This window comes from Kogia breviceps, chromosome 1 (assembly GCF_026419965.1).
Source record: "Kogia breviceps isolate mKogBre1 chromosome 1, mKogBre1 haplotype 1, whole genome shotgun sequence".
Lineage (NCBI taxonomy): Eukaryota > Metazoa > Chordata > Mammalia > Artiodactyla > Physeteridae > Kogia > Kogia breviceps.
Genome location: NC_081310.1, coordinates 55,845,519 through 55,865,858, shown reverse-complemented (window position 1 = coordinate 55,865,858; position 20,340 = coordinate 55,845,519). Strand labels below are relative to the sequence as shown.

Sequence of the window (20,340 nt, the reverse complement as noted above, 5' to 3'; positions counted from 1 at the left end):
CACCAAGACAACCCTCAGAATGGGGGAAAATATTTGCAAATGAAGCAACTGACGAAGTATTAATATCCAAAATTTATAAGCAACTCAGGCAGCTCAATAACAAAAAAACAAACAACCCAATCCAAAAATGGACAGAAGAACTAAATAGACATTTCTCCAAAGAAGATATACAGATTGCCGACAAACACATGAAAGAATGCTCAACATCATTAATCATTAGAGAAATGCAAATCAAAACTACAATGAGATACCATCTCACACCGGTCAGATTGCCCATCATCAAAAACTCTAGAAACAATAAATGCTGGAGAGGGTGTGGAGAAAAGGGAACACTCTTGCACTGCTGGTGGGAATGTAAATTGATACAGCCACTATGGAGAACAGGATGGAGCTTTCTTAAAAAACTACACATAGAACTACCATACGACCCCACAATCCCACTACTGGGCATGTATCCTGAGAAAAACATAATTCAAAAAGAGTCATGTACCAAAATGTTTATTGCAGCTCTATTTACAATAGCCAGAACGTGGAAGCAACCTAAGTGTCCATCAACAGATGAATGGATAAAGAGGATGTGGCACATATATACAATGGAATATTACTCAGCCATAAAAAGAAATGAAACTGAGTTATTTGTAATGAGGTGGATGGACCTGGAGTCTGTCATACAGAGTGAAGTAAGTCAGAAGGAGAAAAACAAATACCATATGCTAACACATATATATGGAATCTAAGAAAAAAAATGTCTTGAAGAGATTAGTGGTAGGACGGGAATAAAGCACAGACCTAGTAGAGCATGGACTTGAGGATATGGGGAGGGTGAACGGTGGGCTGTGATGAAGTGAGAGACTGGCAGGGACATATACACACTACCAAATTTAAAATAGATAGCTAGTGGGAAGCTGCCGCATAGCACAGGGAGAGAACCTCTGTGCTTTGTGACCACCTAGAGGGGTGGGATAGGGAGTGTGGGATGGAGGGTGATGCAAGAGGGAAGAGATACGGAAACGTGTATGTATAACTGATTCACTTTGTTGTAAAGGGGAAACTAACACACTATTGTAAAACAGTTATACTCAAATAAAGATGTTAAAAAAATAATAAAAAATAAATAAAAAGCAACATAAAGCAAAACAACAATGCAGCTGTATTTTCTAGAAACTCAAGGAAATAAAATGTAAACCAACAGAAAATTTTAAACATGCAAGAACAGAGTTACTGCCATTCCCAAGAGCCCTTGATCAATCTACTAGATCAAGATTCAGGAAACTTTTTCTGTAAAAGCATCAAATAACACAATAGCCACTTATAGCTATAAGAGATATAATGAGACATACATGGAAACAGTAGTAATGAGACTTCACAGCACTCTCAATATAACACAGATCAAGTAGACAAAATATAAATAAAGAGATAAGGCAATTTAAACATAATAATGTAGAGCTTACGGATACTTGTCAAATGTTGCACCCTGATAAACACATATTCTTCTCACATACCCACAAAACATTCACAAAAACTGATTATATATTTAGTTAGCAAAAAACTGCAAAACACTAGTAACTTCCATAAGGTAGAAATATTATAAACAATACTTTGATCACAATGCAAAGATGCTAGAATTTACTAACAAAAACCAAAAAGGTTTTCCATCTGGACATTTAAAAGCCTCATATTAACTCCTGGGTTAAAGAGAGCTGAAACTACAGAATTTTTTTTTTTAAATGACAAAATACTATGTCAACAACTTATGGGATGCACTGCAAGACATGTTTAAGAGAAAATTCGCTCTACTGAACACTTACCAATAAAAAAACTCCCCCAAATTAACTGAATACCAAGCCCAAAAATCAAAAAAAAAAGAACCACAAAGTACCAAGAATATAAAAGCAGAAATGAATGAGGAAGAGAACAGAAAATTAGCAGATCTAATAAACTGTTGTTTTGAAAAAAACAAGACAATGCACTATGCTAACATGATTTAGGGGAAAACAGCAGAAGCACAAATATATAAGAAACAATGAGATAAATAACCAGTGAAACAAGGAATTTTAAAAATTATAAAAGACTACTTAGTTTGCAGACTTAATTTTAAACAAATTTGGAAACGTATATAAAATGCATAATTTCCTAAGGAATTACAGACTACCAAAATTGATCCCATTAAAGTTAGAAAGCCTAATCAAATCAATTTTCATAGAAGAAATGGAGAAATTTTTGTGGGAACAGCCCCACAAAAATTCACCAGTCCCAGATAGGCACAATCTGTGTGAGAAAAATTTTAACAGACTTGAAAGACCCAAAAGTAGATCTGAACAATGGAAAGACACCTCTTTCCTTTGGACAGAATTCAACATTATATGAAGATTTCAGTTTTCCAAGTTAATTTATCAAGTTAATGCAATCCGAGGAACTTTATGGAGCTCGACTGACAAGTGATACTTCTGAATATACTTTGTTTAACTATGCTAATACATTCTACATTCAAAATATAATAAAACCAAGAAAGATGGGCAAAACCAAAAATGGAATAGAACAAGCAAACAGACTTACCTATATTTCAAATAAATAATTTAACCACACAGAAGGAGAAAAAAAGAACCAACTCCAATAACTTCTGAACAAATTATTTTGACTACCTTCAGATTAAAACAACTGAAAGAAGATTCTACACTGTTAATATGCCTTTTTTAAAACTAGTGGTATCGGGCTTCCCTGGTGGCGCAGTGGTTGAGAATCCGCCTGCCAATGCAGGAGACACGGGTTCGTGCCCTGGTCTGGGAAGATCCCACATGCCGCGGAGCAACTAAGCCTGTGAGCCATGGCCGCTAGGCCTGCGCGTCCGGAGCCTGTGCTCCTCAACGGGAGAGGCCACAACAGTGAGAGGCCCGCATACCGCAAAAAAAAAAAAAAACTAGTGGTATCACTTAATTCTAAAATAACTTAATGCATTCTAGGACTGGACAAACAAAAATGTTGAGCACCGGGTTTTTCCACTCAGAAGGGCAATACAAAAATGGAAAACTAGAAAACTCTATGGTTTTAAATTGGAATTGTAGGTTCAGCACGAACTCATGGTGAGATAAAGATGGAGAGAGAGAGGAAGGAGCAGGCAGGTGAGCCTAGCTGCATAAAAATGTTTATGAAAGGTATGTATACACATATATTTACTAGCTCTTTCCACTGAGGGGAACTAGAATCAATGACAGTCTAATAGGAATGAACACCCAGCACCCAGATTCTATCTCCTAAATGCACACTCTTCCTCTAAAAGGAATCAAGGCTCCTTGGAGAAATGGCTATTTCAAAGCTGAAGCAGGGAAAAGTACAAGATGAACCTGAAATATATGGAGCTGGAAGGCAAAGACGCACTCAAAGAATGAGGCAGCAATGTAAAAAACAACAACAACAAAACCCAAACAAAGAGACCACTGCTTTGAAGGGACTTCCACTGGCCATAAAGGAAACAATCTGAGCATAAAAATAAGAGATTATGGCCCACTGAATAAGATATAGGAATACATGAGTCCATACTCATAAATAAATGAAAAAAAAAGTCAGCAAAGAGGAAAAGCTCCTTACAGTAGAATGCTAACTAATAAACGTAGAAGCAAATATCAGATTAGAAAACCATCATTTCACAAATATAGTAATAATCGACCCAGGCAAAAATCATCAATGGATGCTAAAACTAGCAGATTAAAGTTTGAGGAATAGATTATCTACCAGATCTCAAAGAATCTCCCAAAAGAATATTAATTATAAGGTAAAAAAGAGTAACTTTTCAATAGAGAAATTTGGCAGACACTATCTTAAGCAAATGGTCAAAGTTGTCAGTAATAAAACTGACATCAGATGCCACACACTGAGAAGACACATCACCTTTGTGGTACTCCTGCTAAAAATATATAACCTAAATCTAATCATGTGGAAATATAGGCAAACTCAAACTGAGAAACATTTTGCAAAGTAACAGGCCTGTACTCTTCAAAAGGGTCAAGATCATGGGAGTCAAAGATGGAGGAACTATTCTAGATTAAAGGAGCCTACAGAGACATAGTAACTAAATGCAACATGTCTTCCTGGCTTGGATCCTAGTTTTTTTTTTTTGGCTATAGAAGACATTATTAGAACAACAAGCAAAATATGAATATAGCTTTTAGATTAGACAGTAGTACTGTATCAATGGCAAGATCCTGTTTTGATAACTGTATTGTGGCAATATACATGATCTTGTTCTTAGGAACAACACATTGATACTCAGGGGTGAAAAGGCATCATGATAGCAACTTGCTCTCAAGAGGCTGAGAAAAAGAAACAGTGTATATATATTTAGAGAAAAAGTTATAAACATATAAAAATATTAACAATTAGAGAATCTGAGAATGGTATATACAACAACTTCCCTGTACTAGAGTCTTGCAACTTTTCTGTAAGCCTAAAATTATTTCAAAATAAAAAAACACTTTCAATTTATTTCACATCTATATTTCTTATAACTACAAGAATTCTATGTAATAAAGTATCTATACAAATAAATACAAAATATTCTTTCATCAGTACAGAAATTCTAAGTGATAAAGCACTGTCCGTTTATTTGGTAGTTTTTTGTTTTTATTGATAGATGAAGTAACAATGTACCTTACAATCAATTAAATCTTATATTCAAGGAAATACAATGATTCCAAAGTTTCATAGGAAAATATTGTTTAAAAAGGCAAAAACTAATCATACCATATTTTTTCAGTTCAGAAAAAAGTCAGCATCACTATCACAAAATCACTATAAATACCTTGTGTTGCTAGAATAATCCCACGTGGCCACATCTAGGAAGCTCCGAACCCAGGACTTAGAGGGCTGCTTGAAAAATTTTTGCTGGAAGATCCCTATTACAAGATCCTCTACAGTGAGAAGTTCTAGATCTTGCCTGATTTCTTCCATTGGTAAACAGAAACACACATACAATTAGTAAGTTTAGGTACACAAAACATGTACATCAAAATGGAAACACAGATATTAAAATGCATTTGAGCAGAGACCCAGTTTAACTTACCTGATGACTTCTCCATATGCTTCAAACACCAGTGGACTCTGGCTATATCATCAGACTGGAGAAGGGAAAAAAATTTACTTATTTTCTCCTAGCTTCTGTTACTTTTTAAATTAATGTGGTCCTTTCAAACTTGGGGGAGGGGAGGGAGGAGAGGTAAGGATGGTGAGAAGGGAGAGACTGAAAAGTCTGTGACAACTAAACAAGAACTGTAAAACAGAGCAACATATTCTAGAAAATACTGCTAATAATAACCGGTTATGTTCATAAAGCAATGTTAATAATACTTTATGAAACAGCAAGTGAGACTTAGGGTAAGCAAATGAAGAAACCAATGTTCAGAAAAAGATAAATAAGGTGATTTGTGTTCATGGTGACACTAATAAACAGTAAGGTGAATACCCAATTCTATGACACCCAGCCTAGAAGAACTTAGACAAAACAAAGAATAAAGATTACAAAAAGAAGATCAAGGGACTGCTAGAAAAACAATTTTGAACAAACAATTCTCTTGCCTAGGAGGATAGGTGTACAGACTAGAAATCCATCCTTCAGAGTAAAAACAATTGAAGATATTTCAGAAGGAGGAACTAAAAACATGAGATTGACCAAAGCTGAAATACATTCAGTTTTTGCAGTCTTCAAAATCCCTCCAATACCAGAGAGATTTAGACGAAAAAGCATTATACCTAATTACATTCAAAATAAGAACGAACATATATATTTTAACACATAGCTAATACACAGGCAAAAGTTATTTCTTTGGGTATCTTTCATGGATCTTTTGGTTTCTAAGTAATGACTTAAAAGAAATTCTTATGTTGAAATTACCTTGCAGTAGACAGGTGGCCAGTCCCCTGGATTTGGATGAATGAATCTATAAAGGTTTTGTAACACCATTGCTTGGTCATGCCCATATTCAAAGTTTGAAATAGGAATCTTGTGACTAAAATCACCTGAAGGAAATAAAAAGTAGGTAGGAGTTAAAAATTTGACTAAGACAAATATTATGGAGTAGGCATAGAAGTAAGGGTACAGGAAGGGAGTAGTGGATAACTCATATTTAAGCACTTGTACCAAGCCTGCTTATGGTTAGGTACTTTACATATTTTATCCCATAATCTGATGAGGTAGATAATATACACATATTAAAGAAGAGATAACTGAGAAACACAGAAGTTAGCAGTAAGTTAATAGCTGGTGACCAGTGGAGTCAGGACTCAAACTGAGGTTAAGTGAAAGAGCCTACATAGTGTTTTCACTATTCCTATGTGGCCTTTCATAAATCTGGTTTATTAATAAGGCTGGAGACCTTGATAGTAATGACTGCTTTTTAAAAGACTGTACAATGAATACTTCTACTTCCAGTAAAATATGGACCAAGGAATTCAGACCAAACTTCCCCACAAAAATTTAGGATGTCAAGAGCACTTGCAGTAGCAAGGAATTATTAGATCAAGATGCAAAATATTATAAAATCCAGAGAGGTGAGTCTAGCTCTGGGGGCAGTTTTCCCCCTGGAGTAATTTGCTAATTCCAGAAGAGGAAGTTTAATGGCTCAGAGTGTGCTTCTGACAGCTTTGGGGGCCCAGGTATCTAGAAAAAGAAAACATAAATCCTCTCTGGAGGAAGAAAACATCACTATAAACCTCATTAAATCATTTTTTCCCAAGTAGTCTATGTGAATAACCAGGTAAACAAAGAAAAAAATGAGAACCAAAACAAAGTTAATAGAGATCCAAAGGTAGTCCAGATGCTGAAGTTACTGGACACAGATTTTATTATATTATTATTATTATTATTTTGCGGTATGAGGGCCTCTCACTGTCGTGGCCTCTCCCGTTGCAGAGCACAGGCTCCGGACGCGCAGGCTCAGCGGCCATGGCTCACGGGCCCAGCCACTCCGCGGCATGTGGGATCTTCCCGGACTTGGGCACGAACCCGCGTCCCCTGCATCGGCAGGCGGACTCTCAACCACTGCGCCACCAGGACACAGATTTTACATTATCATAATCAATTTTAAAAATTCATAATCAAATTATGAATTTCAGCATAAAACTGGAAACTATAAAAAAGAATGCTCAGAATTCCCTGGTGGTCCAGTGGTTAGGACTTGGCATTTTCACTGCTGGCACCCTGGGTTCGATCCCTAGTCAGGGAACTAAGATTCCACAGGCTGCAATGTGCAGCCAAAAAAACTGCAACAAGAGTTCAATTTCTGATAATGACTGACTAGAGAAAGCTGAACATATGAAACGCCTGCTTGAAAGCACTGCAGAGATGTAAATGTAATGAGGAATTATGGGCCCAAAATCTTAGAAAGGATGAAATCCTAGAAAGGTGAATCTGGTACTTGAGTTTATTGGTAATTTGGGCATTTATCAACTGTAGAAGAGGAGATATAAAGGCTGAGAAACTGAGAAATTTTCAACAGATCTAGAGCTATGAGAATTAAAAATATTACTCCAATATTACCTGTGTATATATAAAAATTTATAAATTAAAATATATTCAATTGTCTTCTGGCCTCCACTATTTATGCTGTGAAGTCAATTATAAATTTTACTGATGATTCTTTGGTGGTAATATGTCCACCTTCCTCCTCTTTTTTTTTAAGTAAAGACAAGAGACTGACATAAGTCTGAACCCAATTTTAAATTATCTCAATATCTGAAGTTAGATTAAAGCAACCTGAGATGGATAGTTACTCCAGATTTCTGCCAGAAACAATCATAAATCTTTGGAGAGGAGTAACAAGTTTTCATAGGTACTGTTCAGCACTCAAAAATGACCAGATATATTAAGACAACTGAAAACTTGATTGAAAATCAAGATAACCAACAGACTATAAAAATACATCCAAAAAAAAGATCCCTGTAATAGGGTTATCAGACAAAAAACTTTAAAATAATGAGGCTTATTATGTTCAAGGAAACAAAAAAAATACTGATAACTTCAACAGAACCATAAAAAAGAAACAAATGTAAACTCAAAAATTGAAAACACATTCCTCAACCCATTTTAGGATGGCAAAATAGCCTTGATAATAAAACTGGTTAAGATTAACCTCAGGCTTTACCACGAATGCACAAATCCTAAAACAAAATATTAGCAAACCAAATCTAGCAATTTATTTGAGTCATACAATGATGATGTTGGATTTGTTCCTGAAATGTAAGGTTGGTTTATGATTAGCAAATCACTATATAGACAAGAGACACAAATTATCTGAGATCCAGAAAGAGTATTCATTAAAATGTGCAACTGATATCTCTAGTGAAACTGGAAACGGAAGGGAATTTCTTTATCCTAATAAAGAATACATACCAAAACTAAGAAAAATAGAAAAGAACACTACAGCAAACAGAAGACTCATTGGTGAAAGATTAAAAACTAGAGCTCATAACCAGCACATTAAGACAGAACAAGTTTTAAATTTTTTAAGTAAAAGATACAGATTAGAAGAGTCATTTCACAGATGTAAGGAAATCTGCTAAAAAAACTCAAGAGTTTAGCAAAGGTGGGATAAAACCAAAACACAAATGTAAACAATTAGAAAATATAATTTTGAACTATCCTGTATAATAGCAAGAAAAATGATAAGCTATAACTAATAACATTAAGATTCTGGAGAAAATTATAAGACTTTATTATAAATGACTACACATCTAAAAAGTAAAAGAGTAACCCCATATTAACATAAAGAATATCATGAAGCTGTCAGTTCTCCACAAAATGATCAAAAGATTTAAAGACGATTCAAAATACTGAGATTAGTTTCTCTGGACAGAGGACCAGATGGCAAAGTAGAGGAACCTGAGCTCATCTCCTCCCACAAAAAACACCAAAAATCACAACTAAATGCTGAACAACCAGCAACAAAGGACTGGAACCGATCAGAAGAAAATACTCTACTTCCAAAGACAAAGAGGAAGCCACAACAAGATGGTAGGGGAGTGTATTCACGATATAATCAAATCCCATACCTGCCAGGTGGGTGAAGCACAAACTGGAAAATAATGATATTGCAGAGGTTCTCCCACAGGAATGAGAGTTCTGAGCCTCACGTCAGGCTCCTCAGTCTGGGGGTCTGATATTGAGAGAAGGAGCTCCAGAGCACTTGGCTTTGAAGGCTAGCAGGGCTTGATCACAGGAGCTCCAAAGAGTTGGGGGAAGCAGAAACTCCACTCTTGGAGGGCACACACAAGGTATCATGTGCACCAGGACCCAGGGCAAAAAGCAGCGACTTCATAGGAGCCTGGGCCTGACCTACCTGCTGGTCTTGGAGGATCTCCTGGGGGAGGTGGGGGCAGCTGTGGCTCACTGCAGGGACAAGGGCACTGGTGGCAGAGGTGCTGGGGAGTGCTCATTGGTGTGAGCTGTCCTGGAGGCTGCCATTCTGACACCAAGACCTGGCCCCACCCAACAGTCCGAAGGCTCCAGTGCTGGGATGCCTCAGGCCAAAAAAACTAACAGGGCAGGAACACAACTCCACCCATCAGCAGACAAGCTGCTTAAAGTCTTCCTGAGCCTAGAGTTGCCTCTAAACACACCCCTTGACACAGCCCTGCCCACCAGAGGGACAAGACCCAGCTCCACACACCAGTGGGCAGGCACCAATCCCTCCCACCAGGAAGCCTGCACAAGACTCTTAGACTAGCCTCACCTACCACGGGGAAGACACCAGAAGAGGAACCACAAACCTGAAGCCTATGGGGCCGTAAACACAGAAAGTTAGACAAATGAGATGGCAGAAGAATATGTTCCAGATGAAGGAACAAGAAAAAAAACTCCAGAAGAACAACTAAGTGAAGTGGAGATAGGCAATCTACCTGAAAAAGAATTGAGTGTAATGATAGTAAAAATGATCCAAGATCTCAGAAAAAGAATGGAGACACAGACCAAGAAGCTAGAAGAAATGTTCAACAAAGAGCCAGAAAATATAAAGAACAAACAGAGTGGAACAATACAATAACTGAAATGAAAAATACACTGGGAAGAATCAACAGCAGAATAAATGAGGCAGAATAACAGATAAGTGAGCTGGAAGACAATGGTAGAAATCAATGCCATGAAACAAAATAAAGAAAAAAAGAATGAAAAGAAATGAAAATAGTTTAAGAGACCTCTGGGACAACATTAAATGCACAAACATTTGCATGACTGGGGTCCCAGAAGGAGAAGAGAGAGAGAAAGGACCTGAGAAAACATTTGAAGAGATAGTAGCTGAAAAATTCCCTAACATGGGAAAGGGAACAGTCACCCAAGTCCAGGAAGTGCAGAGAGTACCATATAGCATAAATCCAAGGAGGAATGTGCCAAGACACATATTAATTAATTTGACAAAAATTAAAGACAAAAAGAAAATATTAAAAGCAACAAGGGAAAAGCAACAAATAACATACAAGAAAATCCCCATAAGGTTATCACCTGATTGTTCAGCTGAAACTCTGCAAGCCAGAAGGGAGTGATATCATATACTTAGAGTGGTGAAAGGGAAAAACCTACAACCAAAAATACTCTACCCAGCAAGGCTCTCATTCAGATTTGTCATAGAAATCAAAAGCTTTACAGACAAGCAAAAGTTGACAGGATTCAGCACCACCAAACCTGCTGTACAACAAATGCTAAAGGAAATTCTCTAGGCAGAAAAGACCACTTCCAGAAACAAGAAAATTACAAACGGGTAATCTCACCAGTAAAGGTAAATATACAATAAAGGTAGGAAATCATCCACCTACAAATATGGTATCAAAACCAGCAATCCTGACATGAGGAGAGTACAAACGCAGAACACTGGAAATGCATTTGAAACTGAGAAACCAGCAGCTTAAAACAATCTTGTATGTATACAGACTGCTATATCAAAACCTCATAGTAACCTCAAACCAAAAATCTACAATAGATATATACACAAAAAGAAAAAATCAAACACATCACTAAAGACAGTCATCAAATCACAAGAGAACAAAAGAGAAAAGTTAGAAAAAAGACCTACAGAAACAAATCCAAAACAACTAACAAAATGGCAGTAAGACCATACATATGGGTAATTACCTTAAATGTAAATGGATCAAATGTTCCAACCAAAAGACACACCCTGGCTGAATGGATACAAAAATGAGACCTATATATATATTGCCTACAAGAGACCCAATTCAGATCTAGGGACACATACAGACTGAAAGTGGTGAGAGGATGGAGAAAGGTATTCCATGCAAAAGGAAATCAAAGGAAAGTTGGAGTAACAATAATCATACCAGACAAAACAGACTTCAAAATACTGTTACAAGAGACAAAGAAGAACACTACATAATGATCAAAGGATCAATCCAAGAAGATTTAACAATTATAAATATACATGCAGCCAACACAGGAGTGCTTTGATACATATGGCAAATGCTAACAGCCATACAAGGAGAAATTGACAGTAACACAATTAAGAGTGAGGAACTTTAACTTCCCACTTAAATCTATGAATATATCCAGACTGAAAATCAGTAAGGAAACACAGGCCTTTAATGACACATTAGACCAGAGAGACTTAACTGATGTTTATAGAGCATTCCATCCAAAAGCAGCACAATACTCATTCTTCTCAAGTGCCCATGGAGCATTCTCCAGGATAGATCACATGCTGGGCCACAAAGCAAGCTTGGGTAAAATTAAGAAAACTGAAATCACATCAAGCATCTTTTCCAACCACAACACTTAGGATATTTTGAAAAATCAACTACAAGAAAAAAAGCTGTAAAAACCCAAAACACTCAGAGGCTAAGAAATATGCTACTAAACAACCAATGGATCACCAAAGAAATCAAAGAGGGAATCAAAATACACCTAGAAGCAAATGAAAATGAAAGCATGAGTATCCAAAACCTATGGGACTCAGCAAAAGCAGTTCTAAGAGATAAGTTGACAGCAATACAATCTTACATCAGGAAACAAGAAAAATCTCAAATAAACAACCAAACCTTATTACCTAAAGCAACTAAAGGAAAAAGAACAAACAAAACCCAAAGTTAGCAGAAGGAAAGAAATCATAAAGATGAGAGTAGAAATAAATGAAAGAGAGACAAAGCAAACAATAGAAAATATCAACGAAACCAAAAGCTTTGAAAAGGTAAACAAAACTGATAAGCCTTTAGCTAGACTCAAAAAGAAAAAAAAGGGAGAGGGCTCAAATCAAAAAAATTAGAAATGAAAAAGAAGTTACAACAGACACCAAAGAAATACAGAGGATCATAAGAGACTACTACAAGCAAGTGTATGCCAACAAAATGGACAACCTAGAAGAAAGGGACAAATTCTTAGAAAGGTACAATCTCCCAAAACTGAACCAGGAAAAATAGAAAATATGAACAGACCAATCACAAGTATTGAAATTGAAACTGTGATTTAAAAACTCACAATAAACAAAAGTTCAGGACCAGATGGCTTCACAGATGAATTCTATCAAACATTTAGGGAAGAGTTAATACCTATCCTTCTGAAACTCTTCCAAAAAATGGCAAGGGAAGGCATACTTCCAAACACATTCCATGAGGCCACCATCACCCTGATATCAAAACCAGACAAAGATACCACAGAAAAAGAAAATTACAGGCCAATATCACTGATGAACATAGACGCAAAAATCCTCAACAAAATACTAGCAAACCAAATCCAACAATACATTAAAAGGATAATACACCATGATCAACTGGGATTTATCCCAGGGATGCAAGGATTTTTCAATATCCACAAATCGATCAGTGTGATACACATTAACAAACTAAAGAAGAAAAACCACATGATCATCTCAATAGATGCAGAAAAAACTTCTGACAAAATCCAACACCATTTATGATAAAAACTCTCCAGCAAGTAGGCATAGAGGGAACATAACAAACCCAACATCATACTCAATGGTGAAAACATGAAAGCATTTCCTCTAAGATCAGGTACAAGACGAGGAGGTCGACTCTCCCCACTTTTATTCAACATAATTTGGAAGTCCTAGTCACAGCAATCAGAGAAGAAAAAGAAAGGAATCCAAATTGGAAAAGAAGTAGTACAACTGTCACTGTTTGCAGATGACATGATACTATACATAAGAAATCCTAAAGATGTTATGAGAAAACTACTAGTGCTCATCGATTCAGTAAAGTTGCAGGATACAAAATTAATACACAAAATCTTTTGCATTTCTATACACTAACAACAAAAGATCAGAAAGTGAAATTAAGGAAACAACCCCATTTACCATTACATCAAAAACAATAAAATACCTAGGAATAAATCTACCTAACGAGGCAAAAGACCTGTACTCTGAAAACTATAAGACACTGATGAAAAAAATCAAAGAGGATAAACAAACATATGGAAAGATATACTGTGTTCTTGGACTGGAAAAAACAATATTGTCAAAATGACTGTATTACCAAAGGTAGTCTACAGATTTGGTGCAATCCCTATCAAATTACCAACAGCAGATTTGGAACAAAAGATTTAAAATTTGTACAGAAACATAAAAGACCCTGACTAGCCAAAGCAATCTTGAGAAAGAAAAACAGAGTTGGAGGAATCAGGCTCGCTGACTTCAGACTATACTACAAAGCTATAGTCATCAAAACACTATGGTGCTGGCAAAAAGAGACTTATAGATCAATGGAACAGGATAGAAAGCCCAGAAATAAACCCATGCACCTATGATCAATTAATCTACGACAAAGAAGGCAAGAATATATAATGGAAAAAAGACAGTCTCTTCAATAAGTGGTGCTGGGAAAACTGGACAGCTACCTGTAAAAGTATGAAATTAGAACACTCCCTAACACCATACACAAAAATAAACTCAAAATGGATTAAAGACCTAAACGTAAGGCCAGACACTATCAAACTCTTAGAGGAAAACATCGGCAGAACACTCTGTGACATAAATCACAGCAAGATCCTTTTTGACCCACCTCCTAGAGAAATGGAAATAAAAACAAAAATAAACAAATGGGATCTAATGAAACTTAAAAGCTTTTGCACAGAAAAGGAAACTGTAAACAAGACCAAAAGACAACCCTCAGAATGGGAGAAAATATTTGCAAATGAAGCAACTGACAAAGGATTAATATCCACAATTTACAAGCAGCTCATGCAGCTCAATAACAAAAAAACAAACAACCCAATCCAAAAATGGGCAGAAGAACTAAATAGACATTTCTCCAAAGAAGATATACAGATTGCCAACAAACATATGAAAGAGTGCTCAACATCATTAATCATTAGAGAAATGCAAATCAAAACTACAATGAGATATCATCTCACACCGGTCAGATTGCCCATCATCAAAAACTCTAGAAACAATAAATGCTGGAGAGGGTGTGGAGAAAAGGGAACACTCTTGCACTGCTGGTGGGAATGTAAATTGATACAGCCACTATGGAGAACAGGATGGAGGTTCCTTAAAAAACTACACATAGAACTACCATACGACCCCGCAATCCCACTACTGGGCATGTATCCTGAGAAAAACATAATTCAAAAAGAGTCATGTACCAAAATGTTTATTGCAGCTCTATTTACAATAGCCAGGATATGGAAGCAACCTAAGTGTCCATCAACAGATGAATGGATAAAGAGGATGTGGCACATATATACAATGGAATATTACTCAGCCATAAAAAGAAACGAAACTGAGTTATTTATAGTGAGGTGGATGGACCTGGAGTCTGTCATACAGAGTGAAGTAAGTCAGAAGAGAAAAATACTGTATGCTAACACATATATATGGAATCTAAGAAAAAAAAAGTCACGAAGAGACTAGGGGTAGGACGGGAATAAAACACAGACTTACTAGAGCATGGACTTGAGGATATGGGGAGGGGGAAGAGTATGGAGGTTCCTTAAAAAACTAAAAACAGAGCTGCCATATCATCCAGCAATCGCACTCCTGGGCATATATCCAGGGAAAACCATAGTTCAAAAAGATACATGCACCCCAATGTTCACTGCAGCACTATTTCAAATAGCCAAGACATGGAAGCAACCTAAATATCCATCGAAAGAGCAATGGATAAAGATGTGGTACACATGTACAATGGAATATACTCAGCCATAAAAAAGAATATAATGCCATTTGCAGCAACATGGATGGACCTAGAGATTATTAAGTGAATTAAGCCAAAGACAAATATCATATGATATTGCTTATATGTTGAATCTAAAAAAGAAAAATGACACAAATGAACTTACTTATAAAAAGATTCATAGACTTAGAAAACAAATTTATGGTTACCAAAGGGGAAAGGTGGGGGGGAGGGATAAATTAGGAGTTTGGGATTAACATATACACGCTACTATATATAAAATTGATATTAAACAAGGATCTACTGTATAGCACAGAGAACTCTACTCAATACTCTGTAATAACCTATATGGGAAAAGAATCTGAAGAAGAATAGACATATGTATAACTAAATCAGTTTTCTGTATACCTGAAACTAACACAATGTTGTAAATCAACTATATTCCAATATAAAATAAAAATTAAAGGGCTTCCCCGGTGGCGCAGTGATTGAGAGTCTGCCTGCCAATGCAGGGGACACGGGTTCATGCCCTGGTCCAGGAAGATCCCACATGCCGCCGAGCGGCTGGGCCCGTGAGCCATGGCCGCTGAGCCTGCACATGCAGAGCCTGTGCTCCACAACGGGAGAGGCCACAACAGTGAGAGGCCCGCCTAGCACACACACAAAAAAATTAAAGAAGCAGCTGTGGTATATATACATATGCATAGGACTACTACTCAGCCACAGAAAAGAACACAATTCTGCCATGTGCAGTAATGTCGACGGACTTGGACGGCACTATGCTAAGTGAAGAAGCCAGAAGAGAGAGATCAATACTGCATTACACTGCTTATATGTGGATATAAAAAAACAAACTAGTGAATATAGCATAAAAGAAGCAAACTCACACATATAAAGAACAAACCAGTGGCTACCAGTGGGAGAGGTGCAATATAGGGGTGGGGGAGTGGGAGGTACAAAGTACTGGGTGTAAGACAGGATCAAGAATGTATTGTACAACATGGAGAATATAGCCAATATTCTGTAGTATCTGTAAGTGGAAAATAATCGTTAAAATTGCATAAAATTTAAAAATATAAAAATACATAAACCCCCCCTTAAAAAAAATCCAAATCCTGATATTAGAATCCTGTGATTCCAAATCCTGAGATTCTAAATCTCAACAAGCTTTTTATGAAGCATGATAAACTGATTCCGAATTGTATGTGGAAAAGCAAAAAGTCAAGAATAACCATAATATTCCAGAACATCAAAGTCAAGTAAATATGGTCAAAATATCGTATTTAACATATGACATGGGCACCAAAAAACAAGTAGGTCGACAGAACAGAAGATATCAGAAATACTCATGCATAAAATGAAACGTGATATGATACAGGTGGCACTACATATGGGGAAAAATTGATTATTCAATAAATTATGCTGAGACAACTGATTATCCACATGTGAAAAAAACAGAACTGAATCTCTACCTCACATCATACGTAAGTCAATTCCAGGTGGAATAAGAACTTGGAACTATAGAAGAAAATAAATATATCTTCATGGCCTTCAAGTAGAAGGGAAATCTTAAATAAGACCAAAAAACCCCACAACCATGACAGAAAAGATACATTTACTGGACTAAAAATAAAAAATTCTGTTCATTAAAATACACCATAAAGAGAGTAAAAAAAATGCAAGGCACAAACTGCAAATAGGTATCTGCACACAATTAAAACAATCAATAAAAACATATAAACTTCCATAAACCAATAAAGATGAAAAACAATCCAATGGAGAAATGGGGAAAAGACATTGTTGAGTTAAAAAAAATACAAGTAAAGAAACATATACAATATGTTATATAAAAGTTCAAGAATTAAATACACCATTTAAATATGTATTTATCATAAAATTATTCATAAAACAAAGGAAATAACACAAAATTCAGAACAGTGGTTCTCCTAAGAGGGAGGATGAAATCAGGGAAAAATATAGGGGTCTTCAATGATAACAGCAATGTGCTATTTCTTCAGCTGACTGATCAGCAGGTGCACTGCTGATCATTAATATTCTTTCTATCTTAAGTGAATGTTATGATTTTTTTTGTGTGTATGAAGCTTCATTTTAAAAGCTGATAGACCTTTTGTACAGGAAGCTGAAATCAGTTTCTAAGGCTTTGTTCCTTTTAAAGCAGAGCTTCTCTCAAAAATCATTAATTAGTGAAATAGATAGAAGCAGAGTTCCTCTGGGGAAGTGTGGGAGAATGAGATGGGCCCAAACTTCCTACCCCCTCCCCCGACTCCAACACACACAAACAGAACCTGCACTCCCCTTCAGAGGAACATACGCGTTGGGGGGGTGGGGAAGTCTGTATCAAAATCTCTTCCAATCTTGAAATTCTTCGATATTATGTGCTAAACCATAATGCCCATGAAGCCTTCACTTGATTTCACTTTTATGTACTTCTGAAAAGGCCAGATAGCACAGGAGCATTTGAAACATCTGCACGCACATTCCTTAACTTCTAATCAAATTGTAACCACATGTAAACCTGCTTCAGTGTGTTACTGTATGAAACACAGTCTTTTCCTAAATATCAGCTTGATTACACTAGCCTGGGCATTTTTAGTTATTATGTCGACATAGCTATCACTCTAATACACTCATTTGTCTTATTTAATTGACGTATTTCTCAGGGTTATCAAATTGGCAATTTAAGACATGCTTAAATTGGTGAGCTCCAAGGATTTTAGGTTTCCTGAATGAAAAACATTGTGCTCAGTTTTAATTAGTCTGAAAAAAATCAAGAAAACATTCCTAGAGTCCTTAATAGGTTTGTTTCTAAGAACCACACTTTCTCTACAAATTGTGAAATTTTTTGTTCTAGTTCTGTGAAAAATGCCATTGATAGTTTGATAGGGATTGCACTGAATCTGTAGATTGCTTTGGGTAGTATCGTCATTTTCACAACGTTGATTCTTCCAATCCAAGAACATGGTATATCTCTCCATCTGTTTGTATCATCCTTAATTTCTTTCATCAGTGTCTTACAGTTTTTTGCATACAGGTCTTCTGTCTCCTTAGGTAGGTTTATTCCTAGGTATTTTATTCTTTTTGATCCAATGGTAAATGGGAGGATGCTCAACATCACTAACCATTAGAGAAATGCAAATCAAAACTACAATGAGGTATCACCTCACACCAGTCAGAATGGCCATCATCAAAAAATCTACAAACAGTAAATGCTGGAGAGGGTGTGGAGAAAAGGGAACCCTCTTGCACTGCTGGCGGGAATGTAAACTGATACAGCCACTATGGAGAACAGTATGGAGTTTCCTTAAAGAACTAAAAATAGAACTATCATACGACCCAGCTATCCCACTACTGGGCATATACCCTTAGAAAACCATAATTCAAAAAGAGTCATGTACCACAGTGTTCACTGCAGCTCTATTTACAATAGCCAGGACACAGAAGCAACCTAAATGTCCATCAACAGATGAATGGATAAGAAAATGTGGCACATATATACAATGGAATAAAAAGAAATTAAATTATTTGTAGTGAGGTGGATGGACCTACAGTCTGTCATACAGAGTGAAGTAAGTCAGAAAGAGAAAAACAAATACCGTACGCTAACACATATATGTGGAATCTAAAAAAAAAAAAAAAAAAAAAAAGGTTCTGAAGAACCTAGCAGGACAGGAATAAAGACACAGATGTAGAGAATGGACGTGAGGACACGGGGAGGGGGAAGGGTAAGCTGGGACAAAGTGAGAGAGTGGCATGGACATATATACACTACCAAATGTAAAACAGATAGCTAGCGGGAAGCAGCCACATAGCACAGGGAGATCAGCTCGGTGCTTTGTGGCCACCTAGAGGGGTGGGATAGGGAGGGAGGGAGGGAGACACAAGAGGGAGGAGATATGGGGATATATGTATAGCTGATTCACTGTTATAAAGCAGAAACTAACACACCATTGTGAAGCAATTATACCCCAATAAAGATGTTAGAAAAAAAAGAACCACACTTTCTGTTAATCAGTTAATTTGGAAAGACTGTAAAAATAAGCCTTTAAAAATGATTTTTTAAAAAATTTAATCAGAAACGAACAGTAAAGGGACATTCTCACAAATGAGTGTCTGGCACATAGGGATTCCAATGCACTCATGAGATGAACAAACCAGAAAAAGAACTTAAGTAAAAATGTGAAATTAATTCACCAGCTAAGTTTCTATTTTTGGTTTTTACCATTACCTGTTTTGTCAAATAACCTCAGACAATGTAACACTTGAGATTAGCTAGGTTCACACCTCAAAGTTACAACAGAATTTTTATTCTATAATTTTTTTCATTCAAAGCTACAAACTTACTAAAAAAAATTGCCTTAGACTCCTTGTTCCAAAGCCTACAGCCCTGATCCCAGGCAAACAAAAAAAGACTAGTACATATTTTTCACTAAGACTGGAAAAAACTCAAAAGACATAACCAAAAATGAGTCTAAAATATTCTCTTTATTTATAAATAACAATATTATAAGTATTACAAAACAGCTGCTTGTTATGGCAGATTTGAAAAACTTATTTCTAATTTCAAACCCTTCTACCAGCTAATTGCCTACATTTTTAAGAAAAAAACCTGACATTTTGAATAAAACTTAAAAAGCAAACCTATTATCATGATTTTCATTTTAATCAAATAAGAAACTGGTTAAAATCTAGTTTCTAGAAAAGAGTACAAGAGCTTAGATATACAGTCACATCCTTTGGTTGCAAAATACTTAAAATAGACACCCGTTTTCCTCATCTGAAAAATTAATTCATAGCTGTTTTGCTATTTAACATTGTTATTTTTGAAGTATCAACATTTTATCCCTTAATTTTGAATGGATATTCCTGTGAATGGCCCTAAATCTAGGTAACCTGATACCTGTTAAAAGACCTACCTATACACCTGACCAGTAAAAGCCACTGATCTTCAAGACAAAGGATACAAGCAGAAAAAAGAAGAAATAAAAACCACAATCTCCATAAAGGGAAAAGGATATTATCCTTTCACTCTATATAATTTTAAAGTTTTTAAGGATTACATACACCATCTACTACTTCTATGAAGATTCTCCAACAATAATTTAGGTTATTCTTCCCCCCAATCAATGTTTTATGTGTCCGTTTAAAGCGGCATCTTAACCAGGTACGCACGTATTCAATGCCTGTATTCTACCCCATTACTTTATA

At 36.2% G+C, this 20,340-nt stretch overlaps 1 protein-coding gene across 3 annotated transcripts in view; it reads right to left on the bottom strand.

Annotated features, from left to right (window-relative positions):
* The window catches only part of MAEL (maelstrom spermatogenic transposon silencer), a 59,034-nt gene that overhangs the window by 20,962 nt on the left and 17,732 nt on the right, over nucleotides 1-20,340 (bottom strand). For all 3 annotated transcript variants that reach the window (XM_067025545.1, XM_059045489.2, XM_067025619.1), the window contains 3 exons: nucleotides 5,885-6,009; nucleotides 5,057-5,111; nucleotides 4,796-4,937 (listed from right to left, as the gene is read on the bottom strand). In XM_067025545.1, coding sequence (XP_066881646.1) covers nucleotides 4,796-4,937; nucleotides 5,057-5,111; nucleotides 5,885-6,009 — 322 coding nt within the window. The remainder of the gene's footprint in view (nucleotides 1-4,795; nucleotides 4,938-5,056; nucleotides 5,112-5,884; nucleotides 6,010-20,340) is intronic.